The sequence below is a fragment of the Caenorhabditis elegans genome, chromosome X (assembly GCF_000002985.6).
Source record: "Caenorhabditis elegans chromosome X".
In the NCBI taxonomy this organism is placed as follows: domain Eukaryota; kingdom Metazoa; phylum Nematoda; class Chromadorea; order Rhabditida; family Rhabditidae; genus Caenorhabditis; species Caenorhabditis elegans.
Genome location: NC_003284.9, coordinates 6,702,380 through 6,725,669, shown reverse-complemented (window position 1 = coordinate 6,725,669; position 23,290 = coordinate 6,702,380). Strand labels below are relative to the sequence as shown.

At 34.8% G+C, this 23,290-nt stretch overlaps 6 protein-coding genes and 4 non-coding genes across 12 annotated transcripts; 6 read left to right on the top strand and 4 right to left on the bottom strand.

Moving 5' to 3' along the window:
- Window position 1: 1 nt before the first annotated feature.
- slc-25A10 (Mitochondrial dicarboxylate carrier) lies at window positions 2-1,927 on the top strand. Its single transcript, NM_076732.6, has 7 exons — window positions 2-108; window positions 154-334; window positions 405-520; window positions 566-656; window positions 1,124-1,263; window positions 1,375-1,455; window positions 1,514-1,927. The coding sequence occupies exons 1-7, from the start codon at window positions 10-12 to the stop codon at window positions 1,676-1,678; spliced, it is 873 nt and encodes a 290-aa protein (NP_509133.1). The 5' UTR covers window positions 2-9; the 3' UTR covers window positions 1,679-1,927.
- Window positions 1,928-2,603: 676 nt separating this feature from the next.
- smf-1 (NRAMP-like transporter smf-1) lies at window positions 2,604-6,001 on the top strand. Of its 2 annotated transcripts, NM_001029621.6 has the most exons (11): window positions 2,604-2,767; window positions 3,197-3,418; window positions 3,466-3,596; window positions 3,642-3,780; window positions 3,829-3,984; window positions 4,539-4,697; window positions 4,742-4,828; window positions 4,876-5,113; window positions 5,182-5,293; window positions 5,341-5,500; window positions 5,727-6,001. In NM_001029621.6, the coding sequence occupies exons 1-11, from the start codon at window positions 2,627-2,629 to the stop codon at window positions 5,868-5,870; spliced, it is 1,689 nt and encodes a 562-aa protein (NP_001024792.2). In that variant the 5' UTR covers window positions 2,604-2,626; the 3' UTR covers window positions 5,871-6,001. The 2 variants fall into 2 exon arrangements, 1 of the variants encoding a protein (NP_001024792.2); NR_132544.1 differs by lacking the exon at window positions 4,742-4,828 and having other exon boundaries at window positions 2,627-2,767; window positions 4,539-4,640; window positions 4,962-5,113; window positions 5,727-5,870.
- A 973-nt stretch (window positions 6,002-6,974) lies between these two features.
- Window positions 6,975-9,475, top strand: smf-2 (NRAMP-like transporter smf-2). The gene is made up of 12 exons (NM_076730.3): window positions 6,975-7,101; window positions 7,152-7,373; window positions 7,417-7,547; window positions 7,607-7,745; window positions 7,790-7,945; window positions 7,990-8,148; window positions 8,197-8,283; window positions 8,326-8,563; window positions 8,765-8,876; window positions 8,921-9,080; window positions 9,127-9,171; window positions 9,223-9,475. Exons 1-12 carry the CDS (start codon window positions 7,000-7,002, stop codon window positions 9,310-9,312), a joined length of 1,641 nt encoding a protein of 546 aa, NP_509131.2. The 5' UTR covers window positions 6,975-6,999; the 3' UTR covers window positions 9,313-9,475.
- On the bottom strand, window positions 9,313-12,093 carry nas-11 (Zinc metalloproteinase nas-11; the record flags this gene model as incomplete). Of its 2 annotated transcripts, NM_001029618.6 has the most annotated exons (11): window positions 9,313-9,477; window positions 9,522-9,706; window positions 9,750-9,907; window positions 9,954-10,023; window positions 10,114-10,246; window positions 10,293-10,375; window positions 10,924-11,246; window positions 11,294-11,368; window positions 11,416-11,527; window positions 11,576-11,763; window positions 11,808-12,093. In NM_001029618.6, the coding sequence occupies 11 exons, from the start codon at window positions 12,090-12,092 to the stop codon at window positions 9,350-9,352; spliced, it is 1,740 nt and encodes a 579-aa protein (NP_001024789.1). In that variant the 3' UTR covers window positions 9,313-9,349. The 2 variants fall into 2 exon arrangements, with proteins under 2 accessions (NP_001024789.1, NP_001024790.1); NM_001029619.7 differs by lacking the exon at window positions 9,954-10,023 and having other exon boundaries at window positions 9,348-9,477; window positions 11,808-12,092.
- Window positions 12,094-12,744: 651 nt separating this feature from the next.
- On the bottom strand, window positions 12,745-16,132 carry acr-3 (Acetylcholine receptor subunit beta-type acr-3). The gene is made up of 14 exons (NM_076728.4): window positions 16,035-16,132; window positions 15,845-15,954; window positions 15,600-15,793; window positions 14,867-14,997; window positions 14,672-14,754; window positions 14,508-14,614; window positions 14,300-14,459; window positions 14,168-14,251; window positions 14,035-14,118; window positions 13,849-13,983; window positions 13,705-13,740; window positions 13,228-13,329; window positions 13,065-13,131; window positions 12,745-13,012 (listed from the first exon to the last, which is right to left on the bottom strand). The coding sequence occupies exons 1-14, from the start codon at window positions 16,081-16,083 to the stop codon at window positions 12,891-12,893; spliced, it is 1,464 nt and encodes a 487-aa protein (NP_509129.1). The 5' UTR covers window positions 16,084-16,132; the 3' UTR covers window positions 12,745-12,890.
- A 229-nt stretch (window positions 16,133-16,361) lies between these two features.
- On the bottom strand, window positions 16,362-23,121 carry acr-2 (Acetylcholine receptor subunit beta-type acr-2). Its single transcript, NM_076727.9, has 13 exons — window positions 22,828-23,121; window positions 21,013-21,249; window positions 20,501-20,567; window positions 18,641-18,757; window positions 18,338-18,480; window positions 18,220-18,292; window positions 18,012-18,171; window positions 17,878-17,958; window positions 17,638-17,821; window positions 17,005-17,174; window positions 16,805-16,960; window positions 16,657-16,759; window positions 16,362-16,613 (listed from the first exon to the last, which is right to left on the bottom strand). The coding sequence occupies exons 1-13, from the start codon at window positions 22,976-22,978 to the stop codon at window positions 16,528-16,530; spliced, it is 1,728 nt and encodes a 575-aa protein (NP_509128.1). The 5' UTR covers window positions 22,979-23,121; the 3' UTR covers window positions 16,362-16,527.
- On the top strand, window positions 19,489-19,700 carry K11G12.8. Its single transcript, NR_071350.1, has one exon. It is a non-coding gene; the product is annotated as an Unclassified non-coding RNA K11G12.8 (non-coding RNA).
- Window positions 22,839-22,988, top strand: K11G12.9. Its single transcript, NR_071349.1, has one exon. It is a non-coding gene; the product is annotated as an Unclassified non-coding RNA K11G12.9 (non-coding RNA).
- Window positions 23,114-23,256, bottom strand: F38B6.10. Its single transcript, NR_071348.1, has one exon. It is a non-coding gene; the product is annotated as an Unclassified non-coding RNA F38B6.10 (non-coding RNA).
- On the top strand, window positions 23,131-23,273 carry F38B6.21. The gene has a single exon (NR_071347.1). It is a non-coding gene; the product is annotated as an Unclassified non-coding RNA F38B6.21 (non-coding RNA).
- The last annotated feature ends 17 nt before the right edge of the window (window positions 23,274-23,290 follow it).

Below are 23,290 nucleotides of genomic sequence, written 5' to 3'. Positions count from 1 at the left end.
GGTTTTATAATGGCCGAAGACAAAACCAAACGACTTGGACGATGGTATTTTGGAGGAGTGGCTGGAGCCATGGCCGCTTGCTGCACTCACCCCCTTGATCTCTTGAAGGTTTTAAACACATGACTCACTTTCGCAAAAATCCAAAATTTTCAGGTTCAACTTCAAACTCAGCAACAAGGAAAACTGACGATTGGCCAACTTTCACTTAAAATCTACAAGAACGACGGAATCCTTGCGTTCTACAACGGAGTATCTGCATCGGTTCTCCGTCAGCTCACTTATTCGACTACTAGATTTGGAATTTATGAAACTGTAAAGAAGCAACTCCCCCAAGGTTGGATATTGTGCCCTTTCAATGTTTTGATCACAGAATCAATATTTAAGAAAAAAAAATCATTTTCCAGATCAACCATTGCCCTTCTACCAAAAGGCGCTTCTCGCCGGTTTTGCTGGAGCATGCGGTGGAATGGTTGGAACACCTGGAGATTTGGTTAACGTTAGAATGCAGAACGATTCTAAGGTGAATCTCAAACAATTAACGTTTAAAAAATAATAAGTGTTCCAGCTTCCCCTAGAACAGCGCAGAAACTACAAACACGCTTTGGACGGATTGGTGAGGATTACTAGAGAAGAGGGATTCATGAAGATGTTCAATGGTAAGCCGTTATAAAGTTTTTTAAAATAAGAAGCTTGAGAACAAAAGTACCGCATTCATTCTATTAGTGCTAGTATCTCAGTTGTCGGTCTTCCTATATAAAAATTGTCAACTGACAAAATATTTTTGTTCCTTTATCTATTGTTTCATAATACTAAATTTATTGATTTTTTTAAAATCAACCAAATTATAACTTGACAAAATGAATGAATGTGAAAATGCAGTATACAGGTTTTAAAATAGAACCTATCGTATTTTTAATTTCTAATTAACCTGAACAATTTGAAACTTACTGTATTTACTCTATTAGTAAGTCATCCATATCAAACTTGCACCCTCTATCATTAATGTACCTCGAAATTCTTTTAATGATTAGTCTTGCACTCAGTCTTATTCTTGAAATTCCGACTAACTACTTTTAATTTTTTTTTGGCTGTCTCCATTATATATTTGAATTCAAAATTTCAGGAGCTACTATGGCGACATCTCGTGCTATTCTCATGACCATTGGTCAGTTGTCATTCTATGATCAAATTAAGCAGACTCTTATCTCTTCTGGAGTTGCCGAGGACAACCTACAAACTCACTTTGCCAGTTCGATCAGTGCGGTAAGTATGGGTAAAATCAACAACTTTTCCCAGTGTTATTGCCCAACATCAGTACCACACACAAATACCTAGATCAGCACCAAATACACAATTCATTCATATTTTTTCTAGGCTAGTGTGGCTACTGTCATGACTCAACCATTGGACGTGATGAAGACCAGAATGATGAACGCCGCCCCTGGCGAGTTTAAGGTATTATCGGCATCATAAAAAACGCCTACCAAAGTCTACTTTATTTTTTTTTTTGCAGGGAATTCTCGACTGCTTCATGTTCACCGCCAAGCTCGGTCCAATGGGCTTCTTTAAGGGATTCATTCCGGCTTGGGCTCGTCTTGCCCCACACACCGTTCTTACATTCATCTTTTTCGAGCAGCTCCGATTGAAATTTGGATATGCTCCACCAGTAAAAGCTTAAATGTTTCCCGAAAAAATTAGATGTTTCCATTATATTTTATATGTAGAATACTTTTGTGTAGAGATTTCAATTATTTGAATCAAAATGTTTGAACTTTTGTATTAGGAAGATCTGATCCTCCCGTGTTCTCTTTATACAATTTATATATTTTAATGTGTTTTGTATTTTTGATCTATTCCCTTGCCATTGCTGTAATAACCATTTGCATTTCTGAACAACACTAGTCAATAAACACCGAATTGTATTTTGTTTTACTTTGAAAATTTCTTTTCTAACGAATGTGTGAATTCAAACTAAATGTTATCCCATGGAAAAATTTCATAACTATCAAACACAAACTCTTTCCAAAAAATACTGTTTGCTATTCAGGATATGAGTAAACTGTTTACGTTCTGTCAGCTCGATAACCCTTTTTTTTTTGCAAAACGCGCACACCTGTGTATAGGACAGCGTTTTTTTCCACAGCGTTTTTTCCTATTCCTCCCCATTCCTGCCAATAAAACATTTCACATCTGAGAGCGGTAACCAACACTTTTATAGTTTAACGTCTTTTAGTTTTGTTCATTGTTGTTCACACAAGTAGAAGAAAAGGAAGAACTGAACAAAAATTAAATGCGCGAAAAGAATATCATGTGGTTGAAATGAATTCGATTATGACAAATAGATGAGCAACACTTTTTGATTTCTGATAGTTTTCTTTCATTGTGTTCATTGTTGAATCGTTTCCCATAATGCGGTGTTTCACATTTTTTCTTTATAGTCTACGTCATCCCTGCCTCTATCGTGTTTCTGCATAACCAGAGATGCATTGATTTCTTGTTTCACGTTTTTTTGATAATCCTTATCATCTTAGGCTTCGATTTTGTTTTCAACTCAGCGTGGTTACTGATACACAATTCATTCATAATTCAAATGACTATTTCAGGTGACAAGTTTCTTGGCTCCGGTATGGCATCGTCTAATAACGATGGTCCCATTGAGCCTGAGGCTGAACCGTGGCGAATAACACAAAACGATCATCTCGAGCAAGATCTTTTGGAAGAAGATGCAGAGAGTCAGGAGAGAGTTGATATTCCAGTTGATGATGTGGTAAGTGACCCAAGATTAAATTATTTTTAATGAGTAGGTGGCGTCGATTTTTTCTTGAAAGTTACCAAAAGTGCCAGTTGCGAATTATTTTTTAAGATGTGAAGATTGCCGGAAGAACATTTGTATTTCTTCTATTTTTAACAAAAAAGCAGTTCAAATTCATTTTTCGCTCGTTTTCTTGTTGTTTTTTTTCCCAAAATAAACGCTTGTCATTTGTCAAATTTATTGAATTCGACAATCACCCACTGTTTGAATTAATTAGAGCTTCCGATTACCGCCCACTGTTCGTTTAAGTTATGTCTCCTTTATGGTGAAATTATTACAAATTTGGAGTTTTGATTTTCGAAATGTTTGGTTTCAGTTCTTATTGATAAAAAGTTTTTTATATCAATTATTAATGTTAATTTCCTATAACCAATTTTTTTTCAGGAAAAAGCGTTCTCCTTCAAAAAATTATGGGCGTTCACAGGGCCCGGATTTCTCATGAGTATTGCCTATTTGGACCCAGGAAACATTGAAAGCGACCTTCAGTCTGGCGCACAAGCGGCTTACAAACTTTTGTGGGTTTTGCTCTCAGCTCATATTATCGGAATGTTGCTCCAACGAATGTCTGCAAGACTTGGAGTTGTCAGTGGAAAACATATGGCAGAGGTAATATCTAAGTTACATTGAGTAAATTTAAATATTATGTGCTTAAGGTTGCCTACCAATTTTACCCAAGACTTCCTCGCATCATTCTCTGGCTTATGATCGAGATTGCAATTGTGTGTAGTGATATGCAAGAAGTTATTGGAACAGCAATTGCCATTTTCTTGCTCTCTAAAGGATTGTAGGTTGAATTTTGCTTTGGCGTGTTTTAACATGTTTTTAACAGCGTTCCACTCTACGTTGGAGTTTTCATCACAATTCTTGACACCTTCACATTTTTGCTGATCGACCGGTACGGAATCCGAAAACTGGAATTAATCTTTGGATTTCTTATTTTAACAATGACAGTGTCATTTGGCTATGAGGTGAAATTGACAAAGCCTGAAAAATGTTAAATGCAAGTTTTTTTTCAGTTTGTCGTTGTGAAACCTCCAATTGGTGAAGTTATATCTGGAATGGTGGTACCTTGGTGCGCTGGATGTGGAAAAGGAGAGTTTATGCAAGCGATATCAGTTGTCGGAGCTGTCATCATGCCGCACAATTTGTACCTTCATTCGGCTCTAGTGAAGGTTTGACTTTATTATTCAAATTTTCGGTTGACTGTGTTGATCTGACCATCTGATAACATGTGACAGACCTAAAGAAAAACAACAATAATTTTGTGAAAAACAAAATGCGGAGTTATGATCTTTAAAAAAATCTATCATGATCGAATTTTGATAAACCGCGGAAAACGCGAATACGTATCAGCTGTTTGAATTTTTTTGCAAGTTTATTTTTTACACGCATGCAATACTATGCACTTTAGAAATAGAAAAATAGTAAATTCATACTTTGTGAACCGTATGCCTAAATTTCTGAAACAAATAGACCACGTATTAAACAATTGTATGCAACAATTGTATTTTTGTTTTTACCACCAAATGTTTCGAAGAGTTCTATTCAAAAAATTATTTCTTCAATGAGAATGTTTTTTTTATGAAACTGTGGTCTGTGGTGAAATTATTAATGATTACAAATTTCAAGCTGATTTTTTTCTTATTTTCTTTAAAACGTCAACGTCGACTTGTTGCTAGTATTGATTGAAACGTGGTCCATTACACTCTTTCAAATGAAATTTCAGTCTCGCCGTGTAGATCGTAAAGACCGTCGTCGTGTGGCTGAGGCCAACAAATATTTCACACTTGAGTCGGCAATTGCTCTTTTCCTCAGCTTCTTCATCAACCTTTTTGTGGTCGCCGTTTTCGCACATGGACTTTACCAGAAAACAAATGCGGATGTTGTTAGTGTCTTTTTCAAAAATTATTTTTGATTGCTCGTTTTCAGAGAGAAATGTGCATAGCCAGACACGACATCCCGGATGCAGATATATTCCCAAATAACACTGAACCAGTTGAGGTGGATATCTATAAGGTTACACATTTTCTTTTTTCCGCAAAACAAAACAATGTTATTTTCAGGGTGGAATTTATCTCGGATGCCAGTTTGGAGCTATTGCAATGTTTATCTGGGGAATTGGAATATTCGCAGCTGGACAGTCATCAACAATGACAGGAACATATACAGGACAGTTTGTGATGGAAGGATTTGTGAAAATTGAGTGGCCCAAATGGAAGAGAGTTCTAATTACAAGAGCGATTGCAATCACTCCAACCCTCGTGCTCACGTTTTATTCGCAAGGAGTTCAAAACTTAACAGGTAGAACTATCAGGGATAGTACAGCTACAAAAATATATAAAATCAGACTTATAAATATTGTTTTCCAGGAATGAATGATTTCTTAAATTGTGTTCAAATGATTCAACTTCCGTTTGCACTAATTCCAATCATCACATTTACCTCGAGCCGAAAAATAATGCACGACTTCAGAAGCTCTAAGTGAGTAAAAAATTACTGATACTTTTCAGATTTATCTTTTTTTTCAGAGTTTTTCAAATTTTTGCTCTGATCACTTCTGCGTTAATTTTATCGATTAACGTTTATTTTATTTCTGACTACGTGTTTTCTCGACTTGGTAGTGAGTGGTATATCATAATGGTTCTTGCTCCGATCACCTTTGCATACGTGCTCTTTGTGTTATATCTAGTAAGTCTATGTGTTAGTTTTTTGTGGCTTTATTATTGGAACTTCAACAATTTACAAGTTTCATTGACAATGATATCCGCCTACAATCTGAAAATTTTAGTAGTGATTGTATTTCGCCCGGCACTTCTTGAAAACCATATTATTAAAAAAACTAAATTAAATTTGATAGTGTCATATTTAACTACTGATAAACTTTAACTTTTGTTCATTACCGTTAATTTTTCAGGCACTATACTGTTTGGTCTCTTGTGAAATTATCCCAGACACCGTTTCCATCCGAGGATTCAGCTTTAACAAGTCATACGAAAACGATGCTCCGTGGTTGGCGGTTGATTCATCAGCAGTCCATGACAATGCAGGATATCAATAATTTATATTAAATGAGCATAATTCTCATTTTGGGTTTTTCATCGTGTTTTTTTCTTCACTTGTGTGTATGTTTATATGTTTCCACGACTCTACTTTTCTATTAAATTGAATAGATATAAAGTATGTTTGAGACTCTTTTGATGTGCCTCGCAGAAAATGTGAAATTGTGATACAACATCAGGAACATCAGAAGACAAGAAAAGAAACATCATTATTTGTTTTATCGTGCAAAAAATGAGCTATTTATTGGAAAAACTGTTGAAAATCACTAACGTGGTGCCAAACTGATCTAATATCACAAAAATAATTTCAAAATTTGTTTGAAAAACTTTTATTGACAGTATTCGAATACCTGCAATGTTTGATTACTAATATTTGAAACTCTATAAAATTAGAACGAAAGTTTTTTTTTTGATCTACGACTTCCAAAAATGTGGTAGAAACTTGATAATTATCAATTTTTGAAAGAATTTTTCTTTGAAAAGTTTGATTGCGATATTTGGCTATTTTGACACCACGAAAGCCGGGTTTAAGCTATTTCTCACTACTTCTCCTTCAATACAAGCAAAAAAAAACTAAGCATGTTTCTGCACATGAATAGTAAGCTGAATACAAAAAAACATGACTATAATAACTTGGGAAATCAGGTAAAAATGTGCAATTTTAATTGTTATTGTGTGTTAATTGTTAATCTGTATGTGAAATTTATATCAAAATTGCAAAAATACTCAAAATTTCTTTAAAAAAGTAAAAAAAAAAAATCTAATTTTATAGTTCACCAAAATTTGACTGAAATGTTTGGATTCCAAATATTCCAAACTTTGGAATATCTAAAACATGTAAGAGATTTAATGTCGAAACTCAATTCTCAAACATTTTTAGTTTATATTTCACAATAAACAAGTTACAAACTCTCACCTGTCTATTTTTTTCATGCTTGCCACATGAAGCAGAGGATTTAATTGTTGGGAGTAGTCTTATTTGTTTTTAGATAACAGAGGAACTGCGGAAGAAATTTTTTGTTATGATTACTTATTATCAGAGGAGAAAAAATAACAACATAAAAAGTATAAAACACATGAGTCCGACAGTAACCTGTATTTGCTGTTGCTAACCCTTGAGCTCTGAAAATGCCTGGTTTTCAAAACGCTAACATATCTGATCTAGCTCCCCCGGCTCGAGAAAAAACGTTTGATGACACGATTGCAGTAAAAATTCCCGAAGATGAAAAGGTATTATTTTAAATCAAGCAAAACAAATTTCAGTTTGCATAAATGCTCAGAATACATGGTTCTCCTGGCGTAAGCTTTGGGCATTTACTGGCCCTGGATTTCTAATGAGCATTGCGTATTTGGATCCAGGAAACATTGAAAGTGATCTCCAGGCTGGAGCTCAAGCTGAATACAAACTTCTCTGGGTTTTATTGGTGTCTCATATTGTTGGAATGCTTCTTCAACGAATGTCCGCAAGACTAGGCGTTGTCAGTGGGAAACACATGGCTGAAGTAGATAATTCAACTTTTAAAATAATTTTGTAAATTCATTAAGATTGCTTATGATTACTATCCGTTGGTTCCCCGAATCATTCTTTGGCTCATGATTGAGATTGCGATTGTATGCAGTGATATGCAAGAGGTTATCGGAACGGCAATAGCCATTTATTTATTGTCCAGTGGCAAGTAAGATCAATTTTAACTAGAAAATAATTTAGGAAAACTTCACAAAATTCCATTTTCAGAATTCCTTTATTAGTCGGCGTTCTAATTACTATCTTGGATACTTTCACTTTTCTGTTCATTGATAGATATGGCATCCGAAAACTGGAGTTTATATTTGTTGCTCTAATTTCTACAATGGCAATTTCTTTTGGTTACGAAGTAAGCATTTATCATTTTCTATCCAGTTAAATTCAGCTTTTCAGTTTGTTGTGATGAAGCCAGTGTTGACTAAAGTTCTTACTGGTACTGTTGTCCCCTGGTGTAGTGGATGTGGAAAGGAAGAAATTATAACGGCTATTTCCATTTTTGGAGCCGTGATAATGCCACATAATTTTTATTTGCATTCAGCTTTGGTTAAGGTTAGTTCTATCGAAATAACGTTATGTGATTCTAAGATTTTGAGTCACGAAAAGTCGACCGCTCAAGCAAAACTCGCATTGCCGAAGCGAACAAATATTTTTCCATTGAATCGGCGTTTGCATTGTCCGTCAGTTTTTTTATAAATCTGTTTGTTCTCTCCGTATTTGCACGTGGACTTTATCAAAAGACCAATGGTGACGTTGTAAGAAAAATAAACTGATAACAAATGATAAATTTAAAATTAATTGAGAATTCAATGTGTCTGTCTCACAATGATATTCCCGATTCGAACGTCTTTCCAAACAATACATCATCTGTAACAGTGGATTTGTTTCAAGTATGATTGGAAATTAATCCAAATGTCACGTTTTTATTCAAGGGTGGGATATACCTGGGATGTCAGTTTGGACTATTTGCAATGATAATTTGGGCGATTGGCATATTCGCAGCAGGACAATCATCAACAATGACAGGAACATATACAGGACAGTTTGTGATGGAAGGATTTGTGAGAATCTCGTGGCCGAAATGGAAACGTGTACTGATAACCAGAGCGGTTGCAATCACTCCAACGTTGATCCTCTGCATAAAAGCCCACGGCATCAAAAATTTGACAGGTAGATTTTCAGTCAAGAATTGGTAAATGTCAGGGAATCAAGTTTCCGGTTGCTGAAAAAAATTTTTAGGCAACTTTGGAAATTGCCTGGTGGCAAAAAGTGATGTTACAACACAGTCGCTATAGTATATTTTTGGTATATTCTTGAGATTCATGCCGCTTTTGATCGAAAACAAGTTGTATACCATAATTTAATTTTCAGGTATGAATGACTTTCTAAACTGTGTTCAAATGGTACAGCTACCGTTTGCATTGATTCCGATGATTACATTTACTTCCAGTAAGCGGATTATGCACAATTTTCGAACTTCCAAGTACTCACAAAACCAAGCAAATTAGAACAATTTTTATTTTTCAGACCTCTACAATACTTTTCTATTATCTGTGGAATTATTACAATCGGGATCAACGTGTACTTCATTTTCCAGTATGTGACTGAAAATTTCGGCACTGGTTGGCTGATTTTTGTTATTATTGGGCCATTTACTTTGTTATACATTGCTTTTATCCTTTATCTGGTTTGTCTTTCAAAAATTCAAGTAACTTTTAGTTGTGTAATTTTAGGCTATCTACTGTTTGGTTGCTTGCGAACTTATGAACGACACTGTGGTATTTTTTTATTTTTTTCCCAGAAAACGTTGACTAAATCTCTTGGTTCAGAACCTTCCGGGATTTGATTTTCATAGAACACTGGAACTGGATGCTCCGTGGATCACAGAAACCTTTGTTGTGAACGATGTATACTTTTAATTATTAAATTTGCTTTATGATCACATTCAAAAATACATTATTTTCCAATAGCACACAATCCACAACTCTTCTTACAATTGGCAGCCATGTATTGATCATGTCCCGGATTTTTGCACAAGTCTTTGAGAGCCCATGCTCCGCAATAAACATTTTTGTCATCGCATCCTGAAATTTTGATTTTCAGTATTATTAACACACATTCCACTCACCAGGTTGACAATACATTTTTTTCAGAAGTTCAATATCGGTTGTCCCCATCTTTTGCCTTTGTCCAAGAACTTTAAGATTCACGGCAGAGTTTGTTTTTGGGTTCATAGTAGGAATCGCAATGTTTTGAGCAGCAGTGTAACCGTTGTAATGCATGATACTGTCGTATGCGTATTTCACTCCGTATCTAGAAGTTTTGTTTTGAACCATATGGATTACTAAACACTTACGAAGTGTACAGTTTTGAATCCACCACAACAAATGCATCGTATTGTTGTGGATCAATGTTACTCCAATTAATAGTAATAAATTGATCACGATCATTGCGAAGGTGCTGATGGGCAACTCCGAGCGCATGCATTGTTTCATGAATTGCAACTCCTTTGTTCTGAAATTTCCTCAATTGGGAAATAATGACATGAAAGATTTCTTACATTGTCACATCCAAAACTAAGATAAACTGGGTTGGCAGGGTCAGCTCGACCAACATACGAAAGACCACAGCTGAATCAGACGTTATAAGTTTTAAACAACCGTTCTACTTATTTTAGTTTGACCTCTCGATAAGAACACCTCTGTGTAATATGAACTCACAATGTCGGACTGTCAACTTTGTAGTAAACAATATGAGATCCAGTTGGTGGGGAACTGAGCTCTTTGAATCTTATGCAGGTGTTCTTTTCAATCTCGTAAATTGCTGCCCGAACGTCATTTTTGTCAAGATCCTCTGAATATTTTCAATATTTTCAACAAAAAAATGTTTGCAACCTCACCTAAAGAACTGTCAAGTACATATCTGATTGGGGAACTTGGATCCCATTTCTTGATCAGATTTCCTTCAAAATAGAGAGCGGATCTGAAAATAGTAGTGCATCACTAGGATGAGATGGGCAGCAAATCTACAATTCTGCCCGTTTTAGTTTTAGTTTTTTCTTAAAAATGTAGAAAATTATTTGATTGATTTGAAGGAATCATATTTTTTGGAAAATATTTGAAAAACCTAACTGTAACTTGTTTTTTTTGCAAACAACGTTAATACGTTAATACATTAGTTATACTCGGGACAATTTGAAATTTTCAGGTAGTATTTATGGTACTGATTAAGATTAAAACATAAGTAAACATTATTTTCAAGTTAATAAAATATGTTTTCATATTTATAAATTAATTAATGATAAAACTCTGGCAATTATATAGTTGGTCAACACTGCTACATGCTAAGTTATCTCAATACGCTGCTAATTCATGATGGACAGATCGCAGTCAAGGATCACAGAACGACCATTCGCAATGCTCACATTACACTCGGTTACAAACATAGTGTCAGATTTGGCAATTTAAGCATAGCATGATTCCTCAGCAAGATCCCTACATATCGCTAATATACTATAAAAAATAACTAACTTCTTTAATCGTGAGCTCCCTGGTGCTGCTCCACTGGCTGAATTAGTAGAATCGTCATCATCTTCGTCATCAGTATCTGCATCTGGTAGTGGTATTTCATCATCTCCTACTCCCGCTTTATTTAGCTCGTTAAGAAGAATATTTGCCTGTTCCTCTGTTAGCATTGTGTCTAAATCGTAAACTCCGTTGTCCACGGGAACAATATCAGCTGTCAAGTTTCCTTTTTCGAGAAGCGCTTCTTTAATTTGAAGAGTTCTGTCAAATCTCAATTGTACAGAATCGGTTTTATCTTTTCCAGCAATTTTCGTCTCAAAGTCAGCAAGCTAAAACAGGTTAAATTAAAACAACATCCAAGAATTTTTGTAAATACCTTTTGAGTAAAAAGTTCTCTAGTCTTTTTGGCGGATTCTGGCTGCTCCCTACATTTTCTTCGTTTGCAAATATCCTAAATACTTTAATGACTGGTCAATCAACATTTGAAATAGTACATACTCTGAGTTTGTTCACATGTTCCGAGCTTACATGACCAAACCCTCTTCCGGCGTTTTCCAGAAATCCTTTCAGCTTTGGATCTACTCTTGCAAGTGGATCTTCAATGTAAATTCTGTAAAATCACTTCCCTTGAATAAAAAACAAAGAAAAAAAAACGAACTTGGGAACTCTTTTCAAGAATCTTCCAATTCCTCCTTTTGAGAATTGTCCAATCATCTCTTCAAGCTCCTTTTGATCAGGAACCTTCCCTCTTCTACAGTTTGGATGACCAGGAAACCTGTGACAGAATTGTTTTACTTTGCCTTTCCATTCTTTGCGACCAAGGTGCCTGTGTTTTTTGTGCACGTCCTGAAAAACTATTATTAATGTATATTTTTTAACCCTACAAGTACCTTAAAATCCGATAGGATATCTCCGCGGTTTTTGCTTTTACCCAAGTCGATGATTTCGACAACTTTGATTATGTTACCTCCAAATCGATCATTATTTCCTCGAAATCCTGGCGGGGGAACTGGAGGTGGAATATCATGTGGTTCTTGATTCCTTTGACGGGTGCCCCAATTATTTCCACCCCAGTTTCCGAAATTCCCAGGATGATTGAACCTATCCCATGGTCGCCACCCCTGCCCCTCCACAACGACTATCACCACAATGAGAAACACCAAAGATGGTGTCATTCTGAAAAAATTTATTTGCTGCATTAGTGTTAAATGCAATACTACTTTCTGAAAAACACAATAAAATCAGAACCTAGGGGACAAAAATTGTCAGTAGCTTATTCAGAGCCATAGATTATTAGTTTTCTATTAAAAAATTGAATACTTGTGTATAAATGTATTGAAAGTGTCCCTTTTTATAGGAATTCACGTTTTCAGTTGTGATTTTTTTCTTAAATTAAGTTTAAAAATTATGATCACCCTTGGTGTCTCAACTCGAAGCCAGTTATTCAGGATTATGCCTATTTTTGCTTTTTCTCAGCCTAGTTAAATGAATTGAGAGGAAACGAGCAAAAAATAATGAACTGATCCTAGTATGATAGGTGGATATTGCTTAATTTACAATACAATTTACTAATACAATAATGTGTAAAAACTTTTTTGCATATTATAAACGTGGTAAAGTTGAATAAGAATATACTTAACATCAAAAAAGCGAAGAAACTTTTACATTGTTTTGGAAATTTTATCAATGCATTTATATCTCTTCATATCAAGATGAAGAAAAATTGGCGTTTGAAAAATAATTGTCACTGTCAAAACGAAGGAAGTACATATTTATAAAACAGGCCAAAGTCTCGAAAATGACACAGTCCATCAAATCAAATCACGTCATAATCTTCATTTTTTTTTGTTTCATTTTCATTCAGCATATAGACATTTGGAAAAGTGATCAATTGAACATACGAGATAGAATTGGGAAGAAATCAGAACGAGAAGACATATTTCTTTATGATGTTGGGGGAATATAAATGTTATTCATGAATTCAACATTTCTTCTGCAGCTTGTTGTTTGAGTCTCTCAATCACCGATGTTTGATTGACCTGTTCAAAAACATTCGGCGCGGATAAAAGTATTCCGACAGTTCCTCCAGTGGTTACTGTAAGAACTTGTGTTTTGTTAGGGCAACTTTCTGTCAAAATGGTATGCACCTGCGAAAAAAAGATAGAGAAGTAATCGATCAATCACCACAGAAACAAACTTCCATTCTTCACGTTGCTGAAAAGAGTTCGGTAAACGGGAGATGATTAGGACAGAAGAGGTGTAATTGATTGTCACTCTTTATTGTTCTTTGATTTTTTTCTGTTAACTGACCCGTTTGAAGGCGTTGTCGTGTGTGAGATGCGTTGTGATATACTCGATCGCTTCAATAGCTTTCTTCGCATCCGATGACAGTTTTTCCTCGGAACTGGACCCCTAAATCAAACAGTATAAATGAAACATTTTCAATAACTGGAAAACCATTTGGAAAACTTTCCAGAAAAAAGGAATTTATGAAACATTTTCGGGGAATTAATTATAGTAAGCCTCACGAATTGAGGGAAAAGAAGATAAATAAATAAAAATCTACATCTCGACTGCTATAAAAAACTGAGGTTTTTTGAAAAATGTTATTTTTCTAAAATATTTTTTACACATTGTGGAAACAGTTACCCTTTAGGACCAAAACCAAAATGTACCCAATTGACACAAAAACAATATTTTTTTGTTGCAATTCAAACCTTTTTAACTAAAAATTGTAATGGCTAAGAATCATAGTTTCTCCGATATTTTGCAATTAACTCTACTTACATCTTTCCTTGATGTTTGTTTTGGTTGCTCGCTGATCTGAAAATATTTGAAGAATAATTTTTCGAATACATAGTTTTACTTTCCAAAACATAAATAGGGATTAAATTGAGAATACCTATGTGAAAACAAAACGAATAAACCAACCTTAGCATCGTTTCTTTTAAAGAACGTCTTCAGTGCAGATTTCATACTTCTTCTCTCACGTTTCTCTCGTTTCATTTTGGCCAACTCTTTCTCCGTACTTTCAGGCCGACGCATCACAAAAAGAACAGGAAGGAACTGGAAGTTAAGGTTTCAAAAATATAAATTTAAATAAAATATAGTTCTTACCTTCAGAAAAACAGTTTTAACCCAATTCGGCATGATATGAGTTGCTGGACCTCGGAAATATACGTTTATGATAATAACGCTAACCTAAAACAAGAGGAAAAGAAAAAATGCTAAAGTTGTTTTGAACAATTACCATAATAGTGATCATATTCATTATGAATGTCATAAGGAGATATTTTGCCATTAATGGAATTGTGGAGCTTGTTGGCGGTAGAATCTTTGATTTGGAAAAAATATATACTCAAAAAAATCTTCTAAAAATTACCTTTGAAACCACTAGCAGAAAAACTACTAAAGCAAGCAGAATACTAATTGCTAGTGTTATTTTCTCACTGGATTCTGCTGGTAAATAGAAGACCATCATTGACAAAAATGCCATCAACACAGTTGGCATGATGAGGATAACAGTGTAGAAAAGAGCTTTCCTGCGGATTTACAAATAGTAATTTTGCATGTTTTAAAAACAATGTTACCTTCTGATTTTGATTTGATATGATATTTTGGACCTTTCGTCAATCAACAAACCCGGTGCATCTATTAGGTCCCAAACTCCTGAAGGCAAGTAGTCATTCAGTTCCACCTGAAAAGTTCCGTGAAATTGAATTTCCTCACAAATCCCTTCCCGCAGCCAACATACATGACGTTTGCCAGAGAGATAAGATAACTGCAACTCGTCCTTTCGAAAAGTCCAAGATCCAAAAGTGAGCGAGCACACTTGCTCTAAAAAGATGTTTCTCGAGATAAACATAATTTTTCTTTGGTTTTCTATTTTGTTACTTTTTTATAAAGCACACATTCTAAAAAAAGTGTTATCTGAAAAATGGAGACTCACCATCGAAAGGAAAAAACTCGACATCAATCAAACAGCTGCTTTTATAAACGGCGGGTGGAACCCATAGCATATCACCAGTATGCTCAACGACTACATTTGAATAGAATGATACAAGATAATTTCCATCAGCGCTGAAAGTATTCAGTGAAACTTGAAAATTTAAATTATCTAAAAAGTAGTGGCCTCAAATTGATCTGCTGCCCATTTTTCGGCACTTTGGAAACATTTACAAGGCACTTTTTTCTCAAGCTTTGTTTGAGATAAATTACGAAATATAGAGACTTTTATTCAACAATAAATTTTACAGTTTACAGCTTCGAAAAGTCGATAATGCGGCGAATTCCGTATTTGAGCACCTTCTCGAAACTTTCAATGAAAAGTGAAGATACTTTCAGAACTTGTATTTTTCTCTATGTCTACACAACAATATAAACAAAATGGACCAAAAAATGTTTCGTATCTCTGGTCTCACAGTTTCACACTAATATTTTCTAAAATAAACGACGAATCAATTGCAATTGCAAAAACTGTAAAATAATTATTATATGATAGGTTTTAGGTTCTATTAAAAAATTAATGTTGAGAAATTGAGTTGTGGTATACAGACGCGTGAAGGAAATGACTGCTTGCCTATACGAGGCACTTAGGTTGTCATTTTGTACTTCCTAGACACTGAATCGCACTTGCTTCCTCCCAAACAACACCAAGATTTTATAACAATTAATATATTTACTTGTTGAAAAGTACAATATCGGGCAGCCAAACTTTATCAGGTGGAACCCGGATCGTTTTAATCCCATCGAATTCGCGAGGGTCCCATTGCATTTGATAATCATTCCATTTCATTGTAGGCCAAACGTTTGTTTGCATAATTTGATTTTTCTCGTCTACATTAATGAGTAGTACAAATGCCAAACTAAAGAATACCTGAAAATTAAAAAAAAAAAATTTTAAATTTGAATAGTAAAATTTATGTACCTCTATTGGAGGAGATGATGCATTTAATACAGGTCTAATAAGTGAGTTGTATCCATCGAAAATATACGACAATAAGCGTTCTTCAGCAGAATTAGGATAGCATTGCAATTCTGAGCTTGTACATTTTAAATAGTCAAAATTGAAATAAATCTTGACAATTAACATTTTGAAATTTGAGCACAAATATTACCTGTTATTAGGAAAATAGTAATAATAGAGAATAACCATATTTTCTGCATTTTTTAAATGAATAAAATATATGAGTTAGTAAAGACTACCACCACAATAGTGTTTACATTTCATTAGGATACTACTCTCGCCACTAACTGACTAAATTGAAGCACCACCCTGGGAACAAAACAGACTGGAGGGTCCGTTTCATATAAGAGCTCCGTCTTGCTTAAATCGTTTATAAGAAAACACGTTGTCTTTCAGGTGTCGTTAGCAGGCAAAATGATTTTGAAGTGGATGATGAGGTCCTCTCATCTTTTCATGTTCACATTGAATTTCAATTTGCACTCAAACTAGGAAAGTTTATTATAAAAAAGAAAGAGCAATTGAAAAGAAATGAAATGAAAATTGAACATCGAACCAGTAAAAATGAAACCAGAAAATATAAAACAACTACCCAAATACGTGTTTTGAACAGTATTGCCTAGTGATTCTGAGTAGAGGAAAACCAATTAAGAATACATATCAGACGGTAGGTATTTAGCATTTAGTTTGCTTATGATTGCCTCCTGATCCACAAAGTCAAACACATGTGGCGCTGAAATTGTCTTGATAAGTTTTAAAAAATTATTTTAAAGTACCTGAGCAAATAATTCCCAATGTTCCACCTAACGTTACTCCAAAGAATATCAGAAGAATGAGTCTGTCTAACACCATTGCAACATACTTCCAGTCGTCTCTCATCTAGATTGACAAATTTAAAAATAATGTTTGAAAAGATAAGGTCACCTTTTTCAAACTCATTTCTCTTTTCATGTGCTCGGCAATATACGCGATGGCTTCCACCGTAGTTTTCATTTCTTTGCTGATTTTTTCTTGCAGTGAATCAACATGATTTCCGTTTGTATCGTCAATTATGTCTTCGCTATCGTCATCGAGGCGTGCCTGAAAAAAACGATTGAAATGATTTTTCAAATGTCTGAGCTCACCCTTGGAGCTCTCCTTTTGGACATTCTTATTGACAGTCTTTTTTTCCATTTCGAGCAATTCTCGTGGTGTTCAGAAGATTGTCCGGAACTCGTCGAACTCGCCGCTTTCAAGTTTGTTGTCACTTGCAGAAACGGAAGCATCGTTGCTGTCATAGACGGCATAACAAGGCCTAGAAAATTTATAGTTGAGCCCACAGTTGATTCGCAATGTGCGCATAATGCCTCAGAAAGCCACTATTGTTGTGTCATTTTCTGAGAGGCCTGATGGAAACCTCCCAAATTGATGGCGGGGAAATGATTTAAAACCATTTATTTTATGCTGAAGATACTAAATGATATCATGAAACTTTGAATTTTTTAAATGTTTGTATTTCGTGTCAAAAAGTGGTGAAACACAATTTTTAAAATAAATTTAGTCATTCTTGGAAAAATCTAATGCACTGAAGTTCACACCCCTGTTGAAATATGAATATTCTAAAAAAAATCAAAACATAAAACTAGAGGGAATTTTTTTGATCGATTACTTCTAAATAATTGGGGAAAACACGATAGGAATGATTGTTAATTATTTCTCTATTGACCGTGGTCCACATTTAACTATGTACAATAGTGTGTTTGAAATTCGATACTCACTTGCATCAAAAATTTCCGAAGCACAATACTCTTCTACAAAATACCCATTGAAAATAGGTATCCTTTCTGGTCGTTTCATCACTAATAAATGAGGCAAAAACTCAAGAAACACCTTTCTAACCCATGTTGGCATTTTGTGAGAGAGTGCACTGCGAAAGTAAATATTCACAATGACAACGGTTCCCTGAAATTTGAACATTGTTAAGTTTTGAACTTGAATATTTAGGTTTGATCTCTCACCACAACGGCAGTAATGTTAAGTACAAATGCAAGAAGAAGATATTTACCCATAAGTGGGATGTTTGAAGTTGGAGGAAGAATCTGAAAATGCATACTTAACGTTTTGCAAACTAATTTTATTTTAAAGTTCATACTTTTGAAACCAGCAACAAGAACACAACAAGAGCGAGCAGTAGAGAAATTGTCAATGAAACTTTCTCTCCTGAATCAACTGGTAGGTAAAATGCCATAACTGACAGAAATGCCATGAGAACCGTTGGGATGATAAGAATAACTGTGTAGAACAAGGTTTTCCTGAATACGTGACATTGTGAATTTGATTTTAAAAGATTGTTGTCACACCTTCTTATCACTACATTGAAGACCATTTTGTTCTCTTTCAAATCAGGTTTGTGCACTAATTGTCCAGGAACATCTGCAAAAACATTACTGAAATATTGCTTGTTTTTTTAAGGATTACCAATCACGTCCCATATTCCTGAATAGGAATAGTCATGAAGCTGAACAGCCTGAATATTGTTGTACCAGTGTAATCGTACTTCTTCAGAGTTGTAGGTCCACGATCCAAATACCAATGTACAACATTGTTCGTCAAATGGAAACCTGGATAAATGACGTGGTAAATATCATGACCTTTAATGAGTGGGTGGAATTATAACGAGTATAATTTTCCACATCTTTAGCCTATCTATATATATATATATTTAAAGTATCTATATGCAATATCTATATATATTTAAAGCGGAAAATTAAAAGTATTCACCATTCGACGTCAATGCGGCAACTGCTTTTGAACATTGCAGGTGGGACCCATGTCACATCTCCGTGGTGGTCAACGAAGACGTTGGATTTGAAGGAAACTTCGTAGTTTCCGTCGGCGCTGCAGAAAAAAAAACGTCATTTGTATGCGAGGAAGTAGATGTGTTATGTACTTAGAAAACATGTATATTCGAGTTTTAACTTTACTTGGGAGGTCATATTAATTTTAATTTTTTTTTTAATTCAAGTTTTGGTCAGGGCAGTGTGGGAGAAATTTTTGGCAGTTATACTAACTAGCCTATTGCGGACATTTGTTCCAATATTTTTCCTCATCATTTATGTCAAGATACATATTAAAAATGTGTCAAGATACATATTAAAAAAGATTTGGTTAAAATATTAAATTCTTACTTGATTCAAGTTTTAAAAAATCCTTGGAAACTACATGAAAGTTGCCAAATGCTGACAAAATAGCCACAAATTATCTAAGAAATTTTGCCACCTTCAAAATTAAAAGTAGATTTTCTTAGTTTTACAATAATCGTTTGTAAGTTACACAACTCAAATTAGTATTAAAATACCTACTCACAAATGTTTTTAAACGTAAATTGTGTCTAGGAGCCAGTCAAAAATCTTTTGAAAATTCTTCTTTTATCTAGTTTGGAAGAAAAAATATCGCACAACTACATAACATAACTACATAACTATATATAACTGTGTATATATATTTTTGTTTTAATTTAGAACTTAAATTCGAGGAAAAAAACAATTCGTTTCTATACCAGCTAATTTATTTTTATGTTTTTAAATGTAATTTTCATTTCCCTAAATGAATGTGTGTTTTTTCTTTTTCCGAGAATATTCCTCCCTATCTGTTCTAGATATTCGCACTCCTTCATTTACTATTGCTTTTCTCTATTTGGTCGCCCTGATCAGCAAAGTTAGCTGAAGGGGAGTAATACTTCGAGCACTTGTCAAATAGGTATATCAAGAATTCCTATTTAATTATCTTCAGTCTAGGCAATAATCCTATTTTTCCACTTTCTTTTCCCCTTTGCATTGAGCAATGCTAAAAAGAATAAAGAAAGTGTGCCACTTCTCAAAAAAAAAACCGCCAACAGAAAACGACTTCAGGTCATTTTTCATAACTGGGGTCTTGCGAGTATCTATTGCCAAAACAAGTTATTTTTCATGTGTGGGAATTTGCTACTGTTTATGAATATGTACGTTTGAAATGTCAACAAATTTTTGCAATTTTTGACGTTTTTATTCTTCAGTACAAACTTTGTCATTGCAACCCATTCCCCATAAGGACTCTTGAAATTGCGTGCATATCTGTTGTTGTTGCTGGAGCAATTCGCTGCTCTTAATTGCGTCACAACTTAGAATTCTCATCTTTTTGAGATTCCACAAAACCAAAAACTTCAAATTAGTCGCTTTTCCAGTTTTTGACCTTGTAATTCAAGTCAAGTTAGGAATGAAGTCACAATATTTTTGTTTTCCAAACATGATTTCTAAAGAAATTGGACTAAATTCTAAACTATAAATACATTTTAAATTTTCGAAATTTTTGGAAGAAATGAAAGGCAACTCGGAAATCTGGCAAATTTGATAAAACGAATTGAAAAGAAAGGAAAGGCGTCGGTCACGTTGACTCATCATCACTTGTCGGGGAAAACTACAGAAACAAGGAGCATCGACGATTTGATTTGTGCACATTACTACACACATTTAGGCAAAGTGGATTTGGGAATTTAGGCTTTTGCACATATATCTACATATCTATCTACTTTTTTGTCAACCTTTGTGTTTTCGTTTTTCAAAAATTCAAGGCCGACAAAAAAAGGATAAATCAATTACTCACTTGTTGAACAAGACAATGTCTGGCAGCCACACCCTATCGGATGGAACGTGAAGATTGGAGATGTTTCCTGAAAAAAAAACTTTTTGGTGAAACAGTAGAAGCAAAATTTGACTTTTCTTTTAAAAAAAAAATAATGAAATAAAACAAACATTCATGAGTAAAACAGTGTTAACAATAAAAAAGAGGAAGAGATGAAAACAAAACCTTATAAGTGCCAAAAAATCTTTTAAATTTGTTAATAGTCTAACGTTTTTCCTAAAATAATATTGCATACCATTGCTTTTTTTAATGTTGCAAATATCAAAAACACTACAAACGAGAGAAAAATAAATATTAAATATTTCGTTAGTTAACAATTTTTACTAGAACTAAAGATAACCGAGTTATGAGTTGAAAATTTTGAGCAACGGGGCGCAGTACTAATACAAATTTGATAAATTTAATTTTAAGCCCTGATTTTTAGAATGGAAAATTTGTATGAGACAGTCATTTTGTTCAGTGTTAAAGCAAACCATATTCCGCTGGATTCCATGCCAATTGGAAGTCGTTCCATTTCATTGTCAACCACACATTTGTTTGCAAAATCTGATTCTTCTCATCGACATTGATCAGAAGTATCATTGCAACTCCAAAATCGACGACCACCGGTGGGCTGCTAACATTTTTGACGGGTCTAATCAAAAAGTTGTACTCTCGGAAGAGATCTATGACCAGCCGATCTTCGTCCTCTCCCATGGTGTCGCCTTGGTCTGAAAGTTTTCAAATTATTTTTTATTTGCCCTATTTCTCGTGGTGTGTTTCTTGTTTCCAATTCAACTCGAGAAATTCCCTTCATTACTTGCTTGACTTTTTAATGAGCTCTATTCCCATGCTGCAATTTAAATGCAGACGGCTCGCACTCATCCTAACACTATTGGGTTTTTGCTTCCTTCTTTGACGAGAATATAATAATAAAAAACGGATAGCGAGTTTTTCTAATAATTACATCATCTTAAAGGAGCAATCTAACGTTTCTGTTTCTCAACGCAGATTTTTTGCTTCTATTTAAATTCCCAATGCCATTTTTCTGCTAGAGTTAACCGAGCTAAACCGAAGAGCTGTCTATAAAACACCAAAATTATGGTGAGAAAGCAAACCAAAAAGCTTCACTTTTTCATAGCTCTCAGTCCCTTTTAGCCGCCTTTTTCACATTGGCTCTGTTTCATTAAAGTGAGACCGTAGATTCCGCATAAAAGTTGAGCACTGCTCATATTCAAATGACATTCTAAAATTGAATGAATGTTCCAAAGACATCTGGTCCCGCTTATTTCAGTGTGTAAATGTGCTAGTGTGTACATCGCATAGAAAACTGAACCAAAAATCAGGACAAGCGGAGAAAAAAGTTGCACGTTTCAATTCAATGGGTCCCTAGACCGCGAACAATTTCTTATTGTTCTCTTAAGCTATTTTTGAAAGAAGGAAATAGAAAATTGTCACAGACAGCAAAGCACAATTCTAATTTGCGCCAAGTAGAGTTGTGGTTTTAATTGTTTGCGAATGTATAGAAAATGACTGAAACAAAGGTAATTATCTGTTTCAAACAATTTGACAACTACTTCCCGGATTTTTTGTACCAAACAGCTGACTCAAAATGTTTTGTATCTCGAAAACAGCGGATAAATTTGGGATGTAAATTTAGATTTGTTGATTTGCGAGAATTCACCAGCAGAGAAAAAAAAACTTTTGTGCCATCTTTTCCTTGTTCAGGAAACCAGCGAGGACCACCATTGAGATTTTCGGTTTTGAGTTGTATTCAATTCGCATAAAGTTTGCATAAAACGAAGTGGAGGGCAGAAAAATCTAATATTTTCTCAAATCGTTTACTTTCCAAGAACTGAACGCAAACATTGTGGCAAAAAACCAGTGGCAAAGGGATTGAAGATTGAAATTTTACATAGCTACTGACTTTTGGTGGAGTAGAGGTGGAGTAGAGTGAAGAAATTGTTAAAAATCACTCATATGGTGTCAGAATCATAGTAAAAAGTGGCAAATGCCTTGTTTGAAAAGTGTCAAAAGAAATTTGGCCACTTTTTGAGAAAACTATAGCGCTGTCGCATGTTCGCATCTTTACAATGTTTAAATATAAATATTTGTAACATAACTACACGGATCATACAAAATAAATTTGAAACGTTTACTATGATATTTGGTCATTTTGGCACCTTTTGTCATAGTTGTGGTTTTTAACCATTTCCCACCCTCGCTACTCCATCTTCAAATTTTTTTCAGGCATATTCACAATGTCAGAACAAATAATAACATAAGAAAAAGTAAAAATCAAACCATACCTGAGTTCTTGTTTGGATCTGAAGAATTGTTTGGATCATCTATATTTGTATGGCTCAAAAAATCTGCAGCTTCATCATCGTGACCACCATTGCAGTGCACTTTAAGAAATACTGTGATCAGAATAAGTAATATTTTGACCGTCTTCTTCATGAAAACGGCGTCCTTCCTGTGAAGGAAGGTGGTCGGGGTGGTAGAGCCGCTTCACTTCTTTTGATGCTTTTTTCTTCGTTCAGCTTCTTCTTCTTCTTCTTCGTCGTCTTTTTGTTCAGCGCATCCGCGCGTCCGCAAGGGTGGGTGGGAGAAGGAAGGATATTCTGGTTGAGGTGGGCGTGGCCGCCCGTCCGTCGTGGGCCCTCTGGTTCGTGAAGACAACTAAAATGACACATTTGGCGATGCGCCATCGCCGTCCGTCCGGGGCGGCGCTTCTCGTATCGGCAGCTTTTTACTGCTCCATACTCACAC

Excerpts from the sequence above, each read along its gene's own strand:
- slc-25A10 (NM_076732.6), top strand. The coding sequence starts at position 10 with ATGGCCGAAGACAAAACCAAACGACTTGGACGATGGTATTTTGGAGGA. Across the intron at positions 521-565 it reads GAATGCAGAACGATTCTAAG|CTTCCCCTAGAACAGCGCAG; the intron begins GTGAATCTCAAA and ends TAAGTGTTCCAG. Across the intron at positions 657-1,123 it reads ATTCATGAAGATGTTCAATG|GAGCTACTATGGCGACATCT; the intron begins GTAAGCCGTTAT and ends TCAAAATTTCAG.
- smf-1 (NM_001029621.6), top strand. The coding sequence starts at position 2,627 with ATGGCATCGTCTAATAACGATGGTCCCATTGAGCCTGAGGCTGAACCG. Across the intron at positions 5,114-5,181 it reads AGGAGTTCAAAACTTAACAG|GAATGAATGATTTCTTAAAT; the intron begins GTAGAACTATCA and ends ATTGTTTTCCAG. Across the intron at positions 5,294-5,340 it reads CACGACTTCAGAAGCTCTAA|AGTTTTTCAAATTTTTGCTC; the intron begins GTGAGTAAAAAA and ends CTTTTTTTTCAG.
- smf-2 (NM_076730.3), top strand. The coding sequence starts at position 7,000 with ATGCCTGGTTTTCAAAACGCTAACATATCTGATCTAGCTCCCCCGGCT. Across the intron at positions 7,102-7,151 it reads AAATTCCCGAAGATGAAAAG|AATACATGGTTCTCCTGGCG; the intron begins GTATTATTTTAA and ends ATAAATGCTCAG. Across the intron at positions 8,149-8,196 it reads AAAAGACCAATGGTGACGTT|AATTCAATGTGTCTGTCTCA; the intron begins GTAAGAAAAATA and ends AAATTAATTGAG.
- acr-3 (NM_076728.4), bottom strand. The coding sequence starts at position 16,083 with ATGCAGAAAATATGGTTATTCTCTATTATTACTATTTTCCTAATAACA. Across the intron at positions 15,955-16,034 it reads TACTATTTTCCTAATAACAG|AATTGCAATGCTATCCTAAT; the intron begins GTAATATTTGTG and ends GTACAAGCTCAG. Across the intron at positions 14,252-14,299 it reads TTCTGCTAGTGGTTTCAAAG|ATTCTACCGCCAACAAGCTC; the intron begins GTAATTTTTAGA and ends TCCAAATCAAAG.
- acr-2 (NM_076727.9), bottom strand. The coding sequence starts at position 22,978 with ATGAAGAAGACGGTCAAAATATTACTTATTCTGATCACAGTATTTCTT. Across the intron at positions 20,568-21,012 it reads ATGGAATCCAGCGGAATATG|GAAACATCTCCAATCTTCAC; the intron begins GTTTGCTTTAAC and ends TTTTTTTTTCAG. Across the intron at positions 16,961-17,004 it reads CCAAAAGGAGAGCTCCAAGG|GCACGCCTCGATGACGATAG; the intron begins GTGAGCTCAGAC and ends CGTTTTTTTCAG.